This window comes from Heterodontus francisci, chromosome 10 (genome assembly GCF_036365525.1).
Source record: "Heterodontus francisci isolate sHetFra1 chromosome 10, sHetFra1.hap1, whole genome shotgun sequence".
Taxonomy (NCBI): domain Eukaryota; kingdom Metazoa; phylum Chordata; class Chondrichthyes; order Heterodontiformes; family Heterodontidae; genus Heterodontus; species Heterodontus francisci.
Window position 1 is genome coordinate 68052681 of NC_090380.1, and position 12898 is coordinate 68065578.

The 12898-nt window shown below is 42.2% G+C and overlaps 1 protein-coding gene across 3 annotated transcripts in view; it reads left to right on the plus strand.

Moving 5' to 3' along the window:
* kdm6a (lysine (K)-specific demethylase 6A) overlaps nt 1-12898 on the plus strand; it is a 311647-nt gene that overhangs the window by 214058 nt on the left and 84691 nt on the right. For all 3 annotated transcript variants that reach the window (XR_010975826.1, XM_068040670.1, XM_068040671.1), the window contains exons 11-12: nt 7382-7480; nt 7599-7818. Coding sequence is in view for 2 of the 3 variants with exons in the window: in XM_068040670.1 (XP_067896771.1) it covers nt 7382-7480; nt 7599-7818 (319 nt within the window). In the remaining variant the exon portion in view is untranslated. The remainder of the gene's footprint in view (nt 1-7381; nt 7481-7598; nt 7819-12898) is intronic.

Consider the following 12898-nt stretch of genomic DNA (forward strand, 5'->3'; position numbering starts at 1 on the left):
ACCATGAAACTAGACTGTCATAAACCCATTGAGTCCATCCATGATGTCAGCCATGGCTAAGTGGTAGCACTCATGCCTTTGAGTCAAGGTTGTTGGTTCGCGTGCCACTCCGTAGACTTGAGCACATGATTTAGACTGAAACTTCGGCACACTACTGAGGGAGAGTGCTGTATTGTTGGAGGTGCTGTTTTTCAGATGAGACATTAAACTGAGACAGTCTTCCTCTCAGGTGGATACAAGAGATCCCATTACATAATTTGAAGAGAAGGGATGTTTTCCTTGTGTCCTGGCTAATTAGTATCCTTCAACCAACATCACTAAAATATATTATTTTGTCATTACCGCATTGTTATTTGTGGGACCTTGCTGTGGGAAAATTGGCTGCCACATTTCCTACATTACAACAGTAACTCCATGTCAAAAGTGTAAAGTGCTTTGGGATGTTCTGAGGATGTCATAAAAGGTGCTATGTAAATACAAGTTTTTCTTAACCGATCTGGCCTATATGTGGCTCCAGCCCCTGATTCCTAATGGTGACTGAAGTGGCTTAGCAAGCCATCTTATCAAACCATTGCAAGAAGAAAGTCCGCCACCATCTGAGGGCAGCTAAAGATGGGCAATAAATGCTGACCTTACCATCCCCGAGAATTTTTTGAAGCAAAGTTTGTCTAAGCATTTTCGTTTTTGAAAAATGGTAGAATGGCATTCAAAGAATGAAGAAGGTCGTATCTAAAGTAATGTTTTTGTATGTCCATTAGTAGTTGTTGTGTGTGCATTACACACGCCTTTATGTTTTCTTGTACATATCAAATCAGTGGGTGGCAATCTAGGATGAGATAGTGAAGGTTCAGAGCAAGTACGTTACCTTAAAGAAAAAGGGTAGGACTAACAAATCCAGAGCCTTCTGGATGTCAAGGTGTTAAAAGAGAGGATTAAGAAAAACAGGAAAGCTTATGACGGGTATAGAGGGCTCAACACTTTAGCTAAGGAAATCTGCTGTTCTTACCTGGTCTGGCCTACATGTGACTCCAGACCCACAGCATTATTGACTCTTAAATGCCCTCTGAGATGGTCTAGCAAGCCATTCAGTTCTACCAAACATACAAGAAATTCAAAAAGGAATGAAACCGGACAACCACCCGGCACTGACCAAGGCACCAGAAACGACAATGGCACATCCAGCCCTGTCGACCCTGCAAAGTTCTCCTTGTTGAGATATGGGGGCTTGTGCAAAATTGAGAGAGCCGTCCCACAGACTAGTCAAGCAACAGCCTGACATAGTCATACTGACCTAATCATACTTTACTGCTAATGCCCCAGACGCCACCATCACCATCCCTAGGTACATCCTCTCCCACCAGCAGGACAGATCCACCAAAGGTGGCTGCACAGTGGTATACTGTTGGGAGGGAGTTGCCCTGGGAGTCCTCAACATTGAAGGACCCCATGAAGCTCATGGCATCAGGTCAGACATGGGCAAGGAACCTGACCGCCCTCCCTCAGCTCATGTTGAACGCCACTTGAAAGAGGTACTGAGGGTGACAATAGCACGTAATATACTTTGGATGAAGGACTTTAATGTCCTTCACCAAGAGTGGCTCCATAGCACCACCCCTGACCGAGCTGGCTGAGTTCTGAAGGACATATCTGCCAGATTGGGCCTGCGGCAGGCGGTGAAGGAGCCAACAAGAGGGACGAACCTACTAGACCTTGTCCTCAACAATACACCTGTTGCAGTTGCATCTGTCCATGACAGTATTGGTAGAAGTGGCCATCACACAATCCTTTTGAAGACGGAGTCCCGACTTCACACTGAGGATACCATCCATCGTATTATGTGGCACTACCACTGTGCTAAATGGGATAGATTCAGAACCGATCTAGCAGCTCTATGGAGGCACTATGGACCATCAGTAGCATTGTATTCATCTACAATATGTAGCCTCATGGCCCGGCATATCGCTCACCATCCCATTACCATCAAGCCAGGGGATCATCCCTGGTTCAATGAAGAGGGGAGGAGAGCATGCCAGGAGCAGCACCAGGCATACCTGAGGTGTCAACCAGGTGAAGCTGCAGCGCAGGACTACATGCATGCCAAATAGTGGAAGCAGCATGCGATAGACGGAGCTAAGTGGTCCCACAACCAATGGAACAGATCAAAGCTCTATAGTCCTGCCACGTCCGGTCATGATGGTGGTGGACAATTAAACAGCTAACCGAGGAGAAGGCGCCACAAGCATCCCCATCCTAAATGACTGGGGAGTCCAGCATATCAATGCAAAAGACAAGACTGAAGACGTCGCAACCATCTTCAGCCAGAAGTGCCAAGTGCATGATCCATCTCGGCCTCCTCCTGAGGTTCCCAGCATCACAGATGCCAGTCTTCAGCCAATTTGATACACTCCACATGATCTCAAGAAACGGTAGAAGGCACTAGGTACCACAAAGGCAATGGGCCCTGACAACATCCCGCCAGTAATACTGAAGACTTGTGCTCCAGACTATAGGAGAGGTGGTGGGGCAGTGGTAATGCCATTGGATTCGTAGCCCAGAGGGGAAAACTCTTCACTGGTTGTAGTCATTCTCAGTACAAAGGAAGATGGTTGTGGTTGTTAGAAGTCAAACACCTCAGCCCCAGGACATTGCTACAGGAGTCCCTAAGGTCACTGTCCTAAGCCCAACCATCTTCAGCTGCTTCATCCATGACCTTCCCTCCATCATAAGGTCAGAAATAGGAATGTTCGCTGCTTGTACGATGTTCAGTACCATTCGCAACTCCTCAGCTGGATCCGTATGCAACAAGACTTGCAGCAAGACGCGGACAACATTCAGGCTTGGGCTGATAAGTAACAAGTAACATTTGTGCCACATAAGTGCCAGATGTTACGACTGCGGTGGGAGCAACGCACTATTAATTCAGTTCCGTCGCTGCACAGTTCGCAGCATATTTCTTTAAGCTTTCCGAATCGAAAAAGCAGCCAAATTACACTCTAGTATCCCCGGAATGAAACCGACCAAACCAGGTATCTTTAGATAACAACAAATTAACTATTTATTAAAAACAAATAAAATCATAAACACGACAAAGATAAACGAATATCTAAAGACCTTATAACTTATTTATAAATCTAACTCCCACATTCGCATACATGTACTAAAATTAACAGTAATTTGGTTTTACATTAGCTGGCCATTAAGAATTAAATTTAAAAAAAAGTCTTTGCAAGTTGTGTTCCTGACGAATGGAGTCTTCCAATGTAGAAACAGTCAAAGGTCACTTGAAGCCTTCACAGTGGTCCGATGGGGGGGTGGAAAAAGGAACTTCAAATATATGAATTCATCAGTTCTGCTATTGTATCATTAAACTGTCCCTTCAGTGATGAACACAGCCCATAACCAATAATTTGTTGCGAAAGAAAAGCTTTTCTTATTTTCTTATGGAATTAATTCAGCTTGAAGCTTTGTAGAATTTTGAAAGAGGAATAGCACAGTTTCTTCAGTTCAAATCGCCTCAGAACTCTCTCTGCCCAAAAACCAATCTCAGCCAGCTAGTTTAAAAAGTCAAACTGCAACATTGAATCACGTGACCTCTCGCTGCTGTTGCTTGGCAACCAGAATGCAGCTGCCAGTCTAAGTCGCCGGAACTTTCTCTCTCAAAGGTGCACTGATCTTTTTACAGTCTTAAAGGCACACACAATATTTCCGAGGGGGGAGAAAACAAGACCGTGAAACAGGCAATGGCCATTCTCTAACAAGAGAGAATCTAACCATCTCCCCTTGATGTTCAATACCATTACCATCCTGAATCCCCCACTATCAACATCCTGGGGGTTACCATTTGACCAGAAACTGAACTGGAGCAACCATATAAATACTGTGGCTACAAGAGCAGGTCAGAGGCTGGGAATTCTGCAGCGAGTAACTCATATCCTGACTCCCCAAAGCCTGTCCACCATCTACAAGGCACAAGTCAGGAGTGTGATGGAATACTCTCCACTTGCCTCGATGAGTGTAGCAGCAACAACACTCAAGAAGCTCGACACCATCCAGGACAAAGCCCACTTAATCCACCCATTTAAACATTCACTCCCTTCACTGTTGCGCAGTGTGTAATCATCTACAAGATAAGAATATAAGAACTAGGAGTAGGCAATGGTTGGGATGGTACTAGTGTCCTCCACCATGAAAACTGAGGCAAAATACTGATTTTGTGTCTCCGCCATTTCTGTGTCTCCGCCATTTCTGTGTCTCCGCCATTTCTGTGTCTCCGCCATTTCTGTGTCTCCGCCATTTCTGTGTCTCCGCCATTTCTGTGTCTCCGCCATTTCTGTGTCTCCGCCATTTCTGTGTCTCCGCCATTTCTGTGTCTCCGCCATTTCTGTGTCTCCGCCATTTCTGTGTCTCCTTCCACAGCACTTTGTAAACCCGGACCTTTACCACCTACGTGGACAAGGGCAGCAGACACCTGGGAACACCACCATCTGCAATTTCCCCTCCAAATCACATACCATCCTGATGGAAATATTTTGCCATTCCTTCCTGTCACTGGAACTCCCTCCCTAACAGCGTTATGGGTGTACCTGTACTGGATGGACTGCAGTGGCTCAAGAAGGCAGCTCACCACCACCAATAAATGTTCGTCTTGCCAGTGATGCTCGTATCCCAAGAACAACAAAAACTGCAGTAAACCTAGAGGAGTATAAAAAGTGTAGGACTGAAATTAAATAGGAAATTAAGAAAGCAAAAAGAGGGCATGAAAAGATATTGGCAGAGAAAACTCAAGTTTTTTTTAATTAATTATCATTTTGCTCTTTATGTATTTAAGAAAGAGTAGGGCCTGTTGGGGCAATGAGGGTAACCTGTTTGGAGGTGGAGGACATTGGCATTGTTCTTAATGAACACTCTGCATCTGTTTTCACAAAAGAGAGGATCGACACAGACATTGCAATCAGGGAGGAGGAGTGTGAAATATTTGATGAAATTAACATAGTGAGAGAGAAAGTATTAAGGGGTTTAACATCTTTAAAAGTGGATAAATTTCCAGGCCCAGACGAAATGTATCCTACGCTGTTAAGGGAAGCAAGAGAAGAAATAGCGGAGGCTCTGACTAACATTTTCCAATCCTCTCTGGCTACAAGCATGGTGTCAGAGGAGCAGAGGACAGCTAACATTGTACTAGAAGGGAGAAAGAGATAGACCGAGTACTTACAGGCCTGTTGGCCTAAACTCAGTGGTGGGAAAATTATTGGAAAAAATGCTGACTGACAGGATAAATCTTCATTTCAAGAGACACGGATTCATCAAAGACAGTCAGCACAAATTTGTTAAGGGAATAAGTCGTGTCTAACTTTGAATTTTTTGAGGTGATAACAAGGAGGATTGATGAGGGTAGTGCATTTGATATGATCTATATGGATTTTCGCAAGGCTTTTGATTAGGTCCCATTTGGCAGACAGGTAACGAAAGTAAGAGCCCATGGGATCCAACGTAAAGTGGTAAGTTGGATCTAAAATTGTCTGAGGCGAGAAGCAAAGGGTAATGGTCGATGGGTATTTTTGTGACTGGAAGGGTGTTTTCATTGGGGTTCCACAGGGCTCAGTACTAGATCCCTTGCTTTTTGTGGTATAAATGATTTGGATTTGAATGTAGGGAGTATGATTAACAAGTTTGCAGACAATACAAAAATTGGCTGTGTGGTTAATAATGAAAGCTGTAGACTGCAGAAAGATATCATGAACTAATCAGGTTAGCAAAACAGTGGCAAATGGAGCTCAGTTTGGAGAAGTGTGCGGTAATGCAAGGGAATACACAATAAAATGTAGGATACAGAGAAGTATAGAGGGACAGAGGGACCACGAAGTGCATGTCCACAGATCCCTGAACGTCACTGAACAGGTAGGTAAAGGTGGTCAAGAAGGCATACGGGATACTTGCCTTTGTTAACTGAGGCATAGAATAATAAATAAAAACAAGAAATGCTGGAAATACTCAGCAGGTCTGGCAGCATCTGTGGAGAGAGAAGCAGAATTAACATTTCAGGTCAGTGACACTTCTTCATAACTGACCTGAAACATTAACTCTGCTTCTTTCTCCTCAGATGCTGCCGGACCTGTTGAGTGTTTCCAGCATTTCTTGTTTTTATTTCAGATTTCCAGCATTCGCAGTATTTTGCTTTTATCATAGAATAATAAAGCTGGGAGATTATGCTGGAACTGTATAAAACACTTGTTAGGCCACAGCTGGAGTACCAGAATATTGTGTGCAGTTCTGGCCACCGCACTATCGGAAAGATGCGATTGCACTAGAGTGGGTACAGAGGAAATTTTTTAAAAGTTCTTTCCTGGGATGTGGGCGTCGCTGGCAAGGCAAGCATTTGTTGTCTATCCCTAATTGCCCTTGACAACTGAGTAGTTTGCTAGGGCATTTAAGAGTCAGTCACATAGCTGTGGGTCTGGAGTCACATGTAGGCCAGACCAGGTAAAGACGACAGATTTCTTTCCCCAAAGGACATTAATGAACCAGATGGATTTTTCTGACAATCATGTTTAAAAGTTTCATGGAAATATTACTGAGACTAGCTTTCAATTCTAAATTTTTATTAATTGATTGAATAGATTGATTAAATTCAAATTCCACCAGCTGCTGTGGTGGGATTTGAACCTGCGTCCCCAGGATATTAGCCTGGTACTCTGGGTTACTAGTTCAGTGACATTACCACTATGCAGCTGTATCCTCCAAGTATGTTGACTGGACTGGAGAATTTTAGATATGAGGAAAGATTGGAAGGTTAGGATTGTTCTCTTTAGAACAGAGGAGGCTGAGGGGAGACCTCATTGAAGTGTATAAAATTATGAGGAGCCGAGATAGAGTAGATAGGAAAGCCCTCGTCTGCTTGGTTGGGGGGAGGGGGTCCATAACTAGGGGCATAGATTTTCGAGTAACATTGGAAGTTTAGAGGGGATTCGAGGGGAATTTCCTTCACCCAGAGGGTGGTGGGAATCTGGAATTTACTGCCTGAAAGGGTGGTAGAGGCAGAAACCCTCAACATTTTAAAAGTGCTTGGATATACACTTGGAAGTGCCGGACTAAGAGCTGGAAAGTGGGATTAGGCTGGATAGCTACATGTTATTCGGCACAGACACAATGGACTGAATGCCCTCCATGCTATAAATTTCTATGATAAAATTGAAATGTTTTAAGTAGCAGTTTTAGTGGAGTTTGTTTAAGGACTGTACAAGGAAGGTTGCAATGCCTTGGAATAAAATTTTTTTTTTTCTGTTTTACTTCCATTATTATCTACAATACATGGGGACTTGAATTGGCAAAATAACATCTGGTTTGTTTGTATATATTCTGAATTGTAGTTATCTTTTTACAGGTGCTATTCAAGCGTTGGCAAAGTTCAGGATGCCTTCTTATCATACAGGCATTCCATTGATAAATCGGAAGCGAGTGCTGACACATGGTGTTCAATAGGGTAAGAAATGGCAGATGCTTAAAAGTGGATGGCAAAATGGGAGTGTTCTGGTAATAAGTTTGACAATTTATTATCTGCAGCCGTTCAGTCCTTTTTGCCATTTTGTTTATTCTCTTAGGGTGTTATATCAGCAACAGAACCAGCCAATGGATGCTTTACAGGCCTATATCTGTGCTGTTCAGCTAGACCACGGACATGCTGCAGCCTGGATGGACCTGGGAACACTCTATGAATCCTGCAATCAACCTCAGGATGCAATTAAATGTTATATAAATGCAACTAGGAGCAAAAACTGTAGTAATACTTCTGCACTCACAGCAAGGATAAAGTACTTACAGGTAAACTGGTTTTGGGTGTGGTATCTAAATGTATATTTTTCATCTCAAAAAATTAAATGGAATATTTCTAATGGATTTAAGAGTTACATCTTCAGATTAGACCAGAAACTTCTGTATGTGTTTGTTATTGACTAACCATGTTGCACAGAATTAGATGTTTCTAAATCAACAATCAACAAATTAGTTAAACGAATACCATGCAGACAGAATTCCAAGGAATATAATTTGAATGGGCAATTTAGGCATTGTAAGAGGATAATTATCACAGATATCTTTGCTTTAATTGTATTTTTGAAATACAAGTTAGCATTAATAGATTTGTAATCAAATTAGCTTTATGCAGTACCGCATAGCAGGTTATATGAATGGCACTGTTAAAATCATGCTCAACTTAGAAGATAGAGATTTGAAAAAAGCAATCAGTTCCTTTCCACTGCTTCAGGTCTAATTGAAGGGGAAAATTGCTGAATGGCTCATTCAATTTTTTTTGCCAAAATCGCCTGCTATATGGTATCTTAAGTGCAAAGCTATTCTGCTTTTTCTTTAAGTCCTACCTGCCTACAACAGTGTTTCTACTTAAGCCATTTAATGCAAGTGACATTGAATTTTTCTATTAAAGCTGCAGTATCTTTGTTTGACTTCATAGTCTGAGGAAATTTTTCAGATCCATTTGATAAAATTGTCCAGTGGCCCAGTAAGTAAAGGTGTACTTGGTGTAGTATTAGGCTACAGGAAGCTTCCAAGCTGCATTCCTAGTCAGTGCTGAGTTAACTGTTTACAACCACAATTTTAGTTGGAGCACTTCAGTTGCTCTCCTAGCCTTTTGGCTAGGAAAGAGAAAAGCCAGCCAGGGTTCCACTCTGGATTGCAATTCCATAACCACTGCCAGAAATTACTTCAATATCAGGTGAGGATAAGATTGGGCTGAGGTGCAATGATGTCTATGAACAGCACGCCAAACCTCTCTGTCCCAAGCTCACACCCGAAGAATAGCAACTTTGCTGGAGGGCTGCTAGCACTTCCGGACTCATGCCCCAGGAAAATCAGCACCTTTGAGGGAGAGGGAAATGAGGGCGGAAAAGATAAATTATTTTACAGTCCACATTCTGTAGTTTATGGGTCTCAGCTACTGCTGCTCCTCATGCCTCAGCATGCTGCTACTGATCCTGTCAGCTGCTCCATCTTGTCTGTCTAAATGTGATCTTGCACATTATCAGTAAGCCTTTCATCCAGTGAGGGGGCAGAAGAAATATCAGCTAAGCCTGATACTGGTCCTCACCTAATAGCTATATGTGTACTTTCCAGCAGGAGTCATTGGCTAGTAATTAGGAACAGGAACCCTGGGTTTTTTGACTATTTTCTCCTTTACCTGAGCAGTAAGGCTATTTGTCCTTTCTGAGCTCACTAACTCAGTGCAGACCAGAGGTTAAAATTGGGATCTCCTACCCTGTATAGCTCAGTAAAGCACTAAACATTGCTTTTACCCATAAAACCATCAGATGCACTGATGGCTACATTTTATGGAAAATAGATCACTCACAATGTGTTTGACACTACTTTTGCATCAAACAATTGTACTTCACAATTTCGATACAACTTGATTTGTTTTCTGTACACCACCTATCCCTCATTCTCTTTACATGCACTAATGTTAAATATTGCTATTTTGGAAGTAAATGGAATCATAGAATTTAGAATACAGAGAAAAGCTATTCATCTTGCTCTGTTTGTTAGTTAGAGATACAGCACTGAAACAGGCCCGTCGGCCCACCGAGTCTGTGCCGAACATCAACCACCCATTTATACTAATCCTACACTAATCCCATATTCCTACCACATCCCCACCTGTCCCTATATTTCCCTACCACCTGCCTATACTAGGGGCAATTTATAATGGCCAATTTACCTATCAACCTGCAAGTCTTTGGCATGTGGGAGGAAACCGAAGCACCCGGAGGAAACCCACGCAGACACAGGGAGAACTTGCAAACTCCACACAGGTAGTACCCAGAATTGAACCCGGTTCGCTGGAGCTGTGAGGCTGCGGTGCTAACCACTGCGCCACTCTGTTGGCGCTTTGCCAGAACAAAGCAAAATTAATCCTGCTTTCCTGCTTCACGGTAACTTGCTCGGCTTCAGACATTTGTCTCCCCTTAAAAGATCTAATCTCTGTGTCAGCAAGGTGAAAGTATTCCATACTGTATGGCTGTGTAAAGAACTTTTTCTTGACCACCTTGTTCTGTATCTATTTTAACTTCCCAATTAGAGGAAATTGTCTTTATTTGCCCTGAAAATCCACCTTTTTAAAAAAAAAACTACTAAATCATCTCTTAGCCTTCACTGCTCCACTGAAAGTTCTCATACTGAGTTTAAAAAAATTGTTCCTCCAAATTATAGCTATTAAAGGTATAAAATCTATAAGGTGAAAATATTCCAGGAATGCAAATAGTAGGCAAGAAGCTTCTTGGAGAAGTGAACACGACAGAATTCTGCACTTCTGAAAAGAATCCCTTGCTGCAAATTTAATTTTGGTCCTTATTGAAATCATTTGTTTCCTCTCACCATTTGTATTAGAAGCTAGTGAGGCAGTTAAGGGGATGCAGAAGGGTAGCACAGGAGGAGCCTTAGCCCTTGCACTTGTCAAACAGGTGCGAGGTTCTTGCTGCCTGTGTGGACAAGTACAGGGACTGCAGGGAAGATGAGCAAACTGATCACAGCACCGTGCTATAGGGGGCCATTCAGGTTGGGGGAGGGAAAGGAATGTAGTGGTAGAAGGGGACAGCATAGTTAAGGGGATAGATACTGTTCTCTACAGCCAAGAGCATGGATCCTGAAGGTTGTGCTACCCAGTATCAGGGTTAAGGACATTGCCTTGGGGTGGGAGGGGAACTTGGAGTGGAAGGGGAAGGATCCAGTTGTTGTGGTGATCCATGTGGGTACCAACAACATAGGTAAGACTAAGAATGAGATCCTGTTAAGGGAGTATGAGCAGCTATGGGCTAAATTAAAAAGCAAAACCAGAAAGGTGGTAATCTCTGGGTTGCTACCTGAGCCGTGAGCAAATTGGCATAGGGTAAATTAGATCAGAGAGTTGAATGAGTAGCTTAGAAATTGGTGTGGGAGAAATGGGTTTCAATTCATGGGGCACTGGGAGCTCTACCATTGGGATAGGCTTCCCTTGAACCACACTAGGGCCAGTGTGGCTTTAAACTAAATAGTTGTGGGGGGGTATAGCGTTCAGGTGAGGGGAGATTTAGAACGTTAAAAAGAGTAAGGACGAGGGAATTGTGCCGGTAGTGATACGGATAATAACTAGAGTGTGACATTAAGGGACAGAACATACAAACATAAGCGGCACCAGCAAATAGGGTCAGAGTAGGGAAAAATGGCAAAAAGACAAAATTAAATGCTCTTTATCGGAATGCATGTGGCATTCATAACAAGGTAGATGAATTGATATTGCAAATAGAAATAATTAGATGTGATCTGATAGCCATTACAGTCAAGTGGTTGCATGGTGACCAAGGCTGTCAACTGAATATTCAAGAGTAATTTGACGTTCCTGAAGGATAGGAAGAAAGGAAAAGTAGATGGGACAGTTCTGTTAACAAAGGATGAGATCGGTACAGTAGTGAGAAATTATCTTGGCTCAGAAGATCAAGAACTCGAATCAGTTTGGGTGGAGATAAGAAATAGCAAAGGAAGGAATTCACTAGTGGGAGTCGTTTATAGGCACTACAGTGTAGGACAGAGTGTAAATGAAGAAATAATGGAGACCTATAAGAAAGGTACTGCAGTAATTGTGGGCGAGTTTAATCTTCATATTGACTGAGCAAATCAAATTGGCAAAAGTAGCCTTGAAGGCAAGTTCTTAGAGTGTATTCTGGACAGTTTCCTAGAAGAATATGTTGTGGAACCAATCAGGGAACAGGCTATTTTAGACCTGGTAATGTGTAATAAGACAGGATTAATTAATCTCATAGTAAAGGATCCTCTAGGCAAGAGTGGTCATAACATGATAGAATTTCACTTTCAGTTTGAGGGTCTGAAACTAGCGTCTTAAATCTAAATAAAGGCAATTACAAGGGTATGCAGACAGTTAGCTAAAGTAGACTAAGAAAGCAAGTTAACAGGTAAGATGGTAGATAAGCAGTTGCAGACAGTTAAGGAGCTATTTCATAATTCAACAAAGATATAGTCTATTGAGAGAGTCTCTGAGAAGGCTGAGACATCTGTGGCTGGCGAAGCAAGTTAAGGATTGTATCAAATTGAAAGAAAAGGTGTACAATGCTACGAAGATTAGTGGTAGGCCATAAAATTGGGAAAATTTTAGAAACCAGCAAAGGATGACTAAAAAAAGAATAAAGAGGGAGAAATTAGAATGAGTAAATTAGCAAGAAATATAAAAATGTCTAATAGCTTCTACAAGTATATAAAAAGGAAGAAAGTCACCAATGGAAACATTGGTCCCTTAAGTGATGAGACTGGGGACTTAATAATGGGAAATGAGGTAATGGCAGAGACTTTGAACACGCATTTTGTATCTGTCTTTGTGGTAGAAGACACTGAAGGCATTCCAATAATGGAGAAAATCAGGGGCAAAACGGAGGGAGGAACTTGAAACTATCACTAGAGGAAAAGTACTAGGAAGACTAAAGGCTGACAAGTCCCCTGGACTTGATAGCCTGAATCCTAGGGTCTTAAAAGAAGTGACTGCAGAGATAGTGTATACATTGGTTGGAATCTTCCAAAATCCCTTAGACTCTGGAAAGGTCCCAACGGATTGGAAAACTGCAAATGTAAAACACTATTGAAGAAATAAGGGAGACAGAAAGCAGGAAACTATAGGCCAGTTAGCCTAACGTATGTCATTGGAAAAATGCTAGAATCCATTATTAAAGAGTGGTCGCAGAACATTTAGAAAATCATAATACAATCAAGCAGAGTCAACATGGTTTTATGAAAGGGAGATCATGTTTGACAAATTTATTAGTGTTCTTTGAGGATGTAACAAGCAAGGTGGATAAAGGGGAATCATTGGATGTAGAGTATTTGGATTTCCAAGAGGCATTTGATAAGG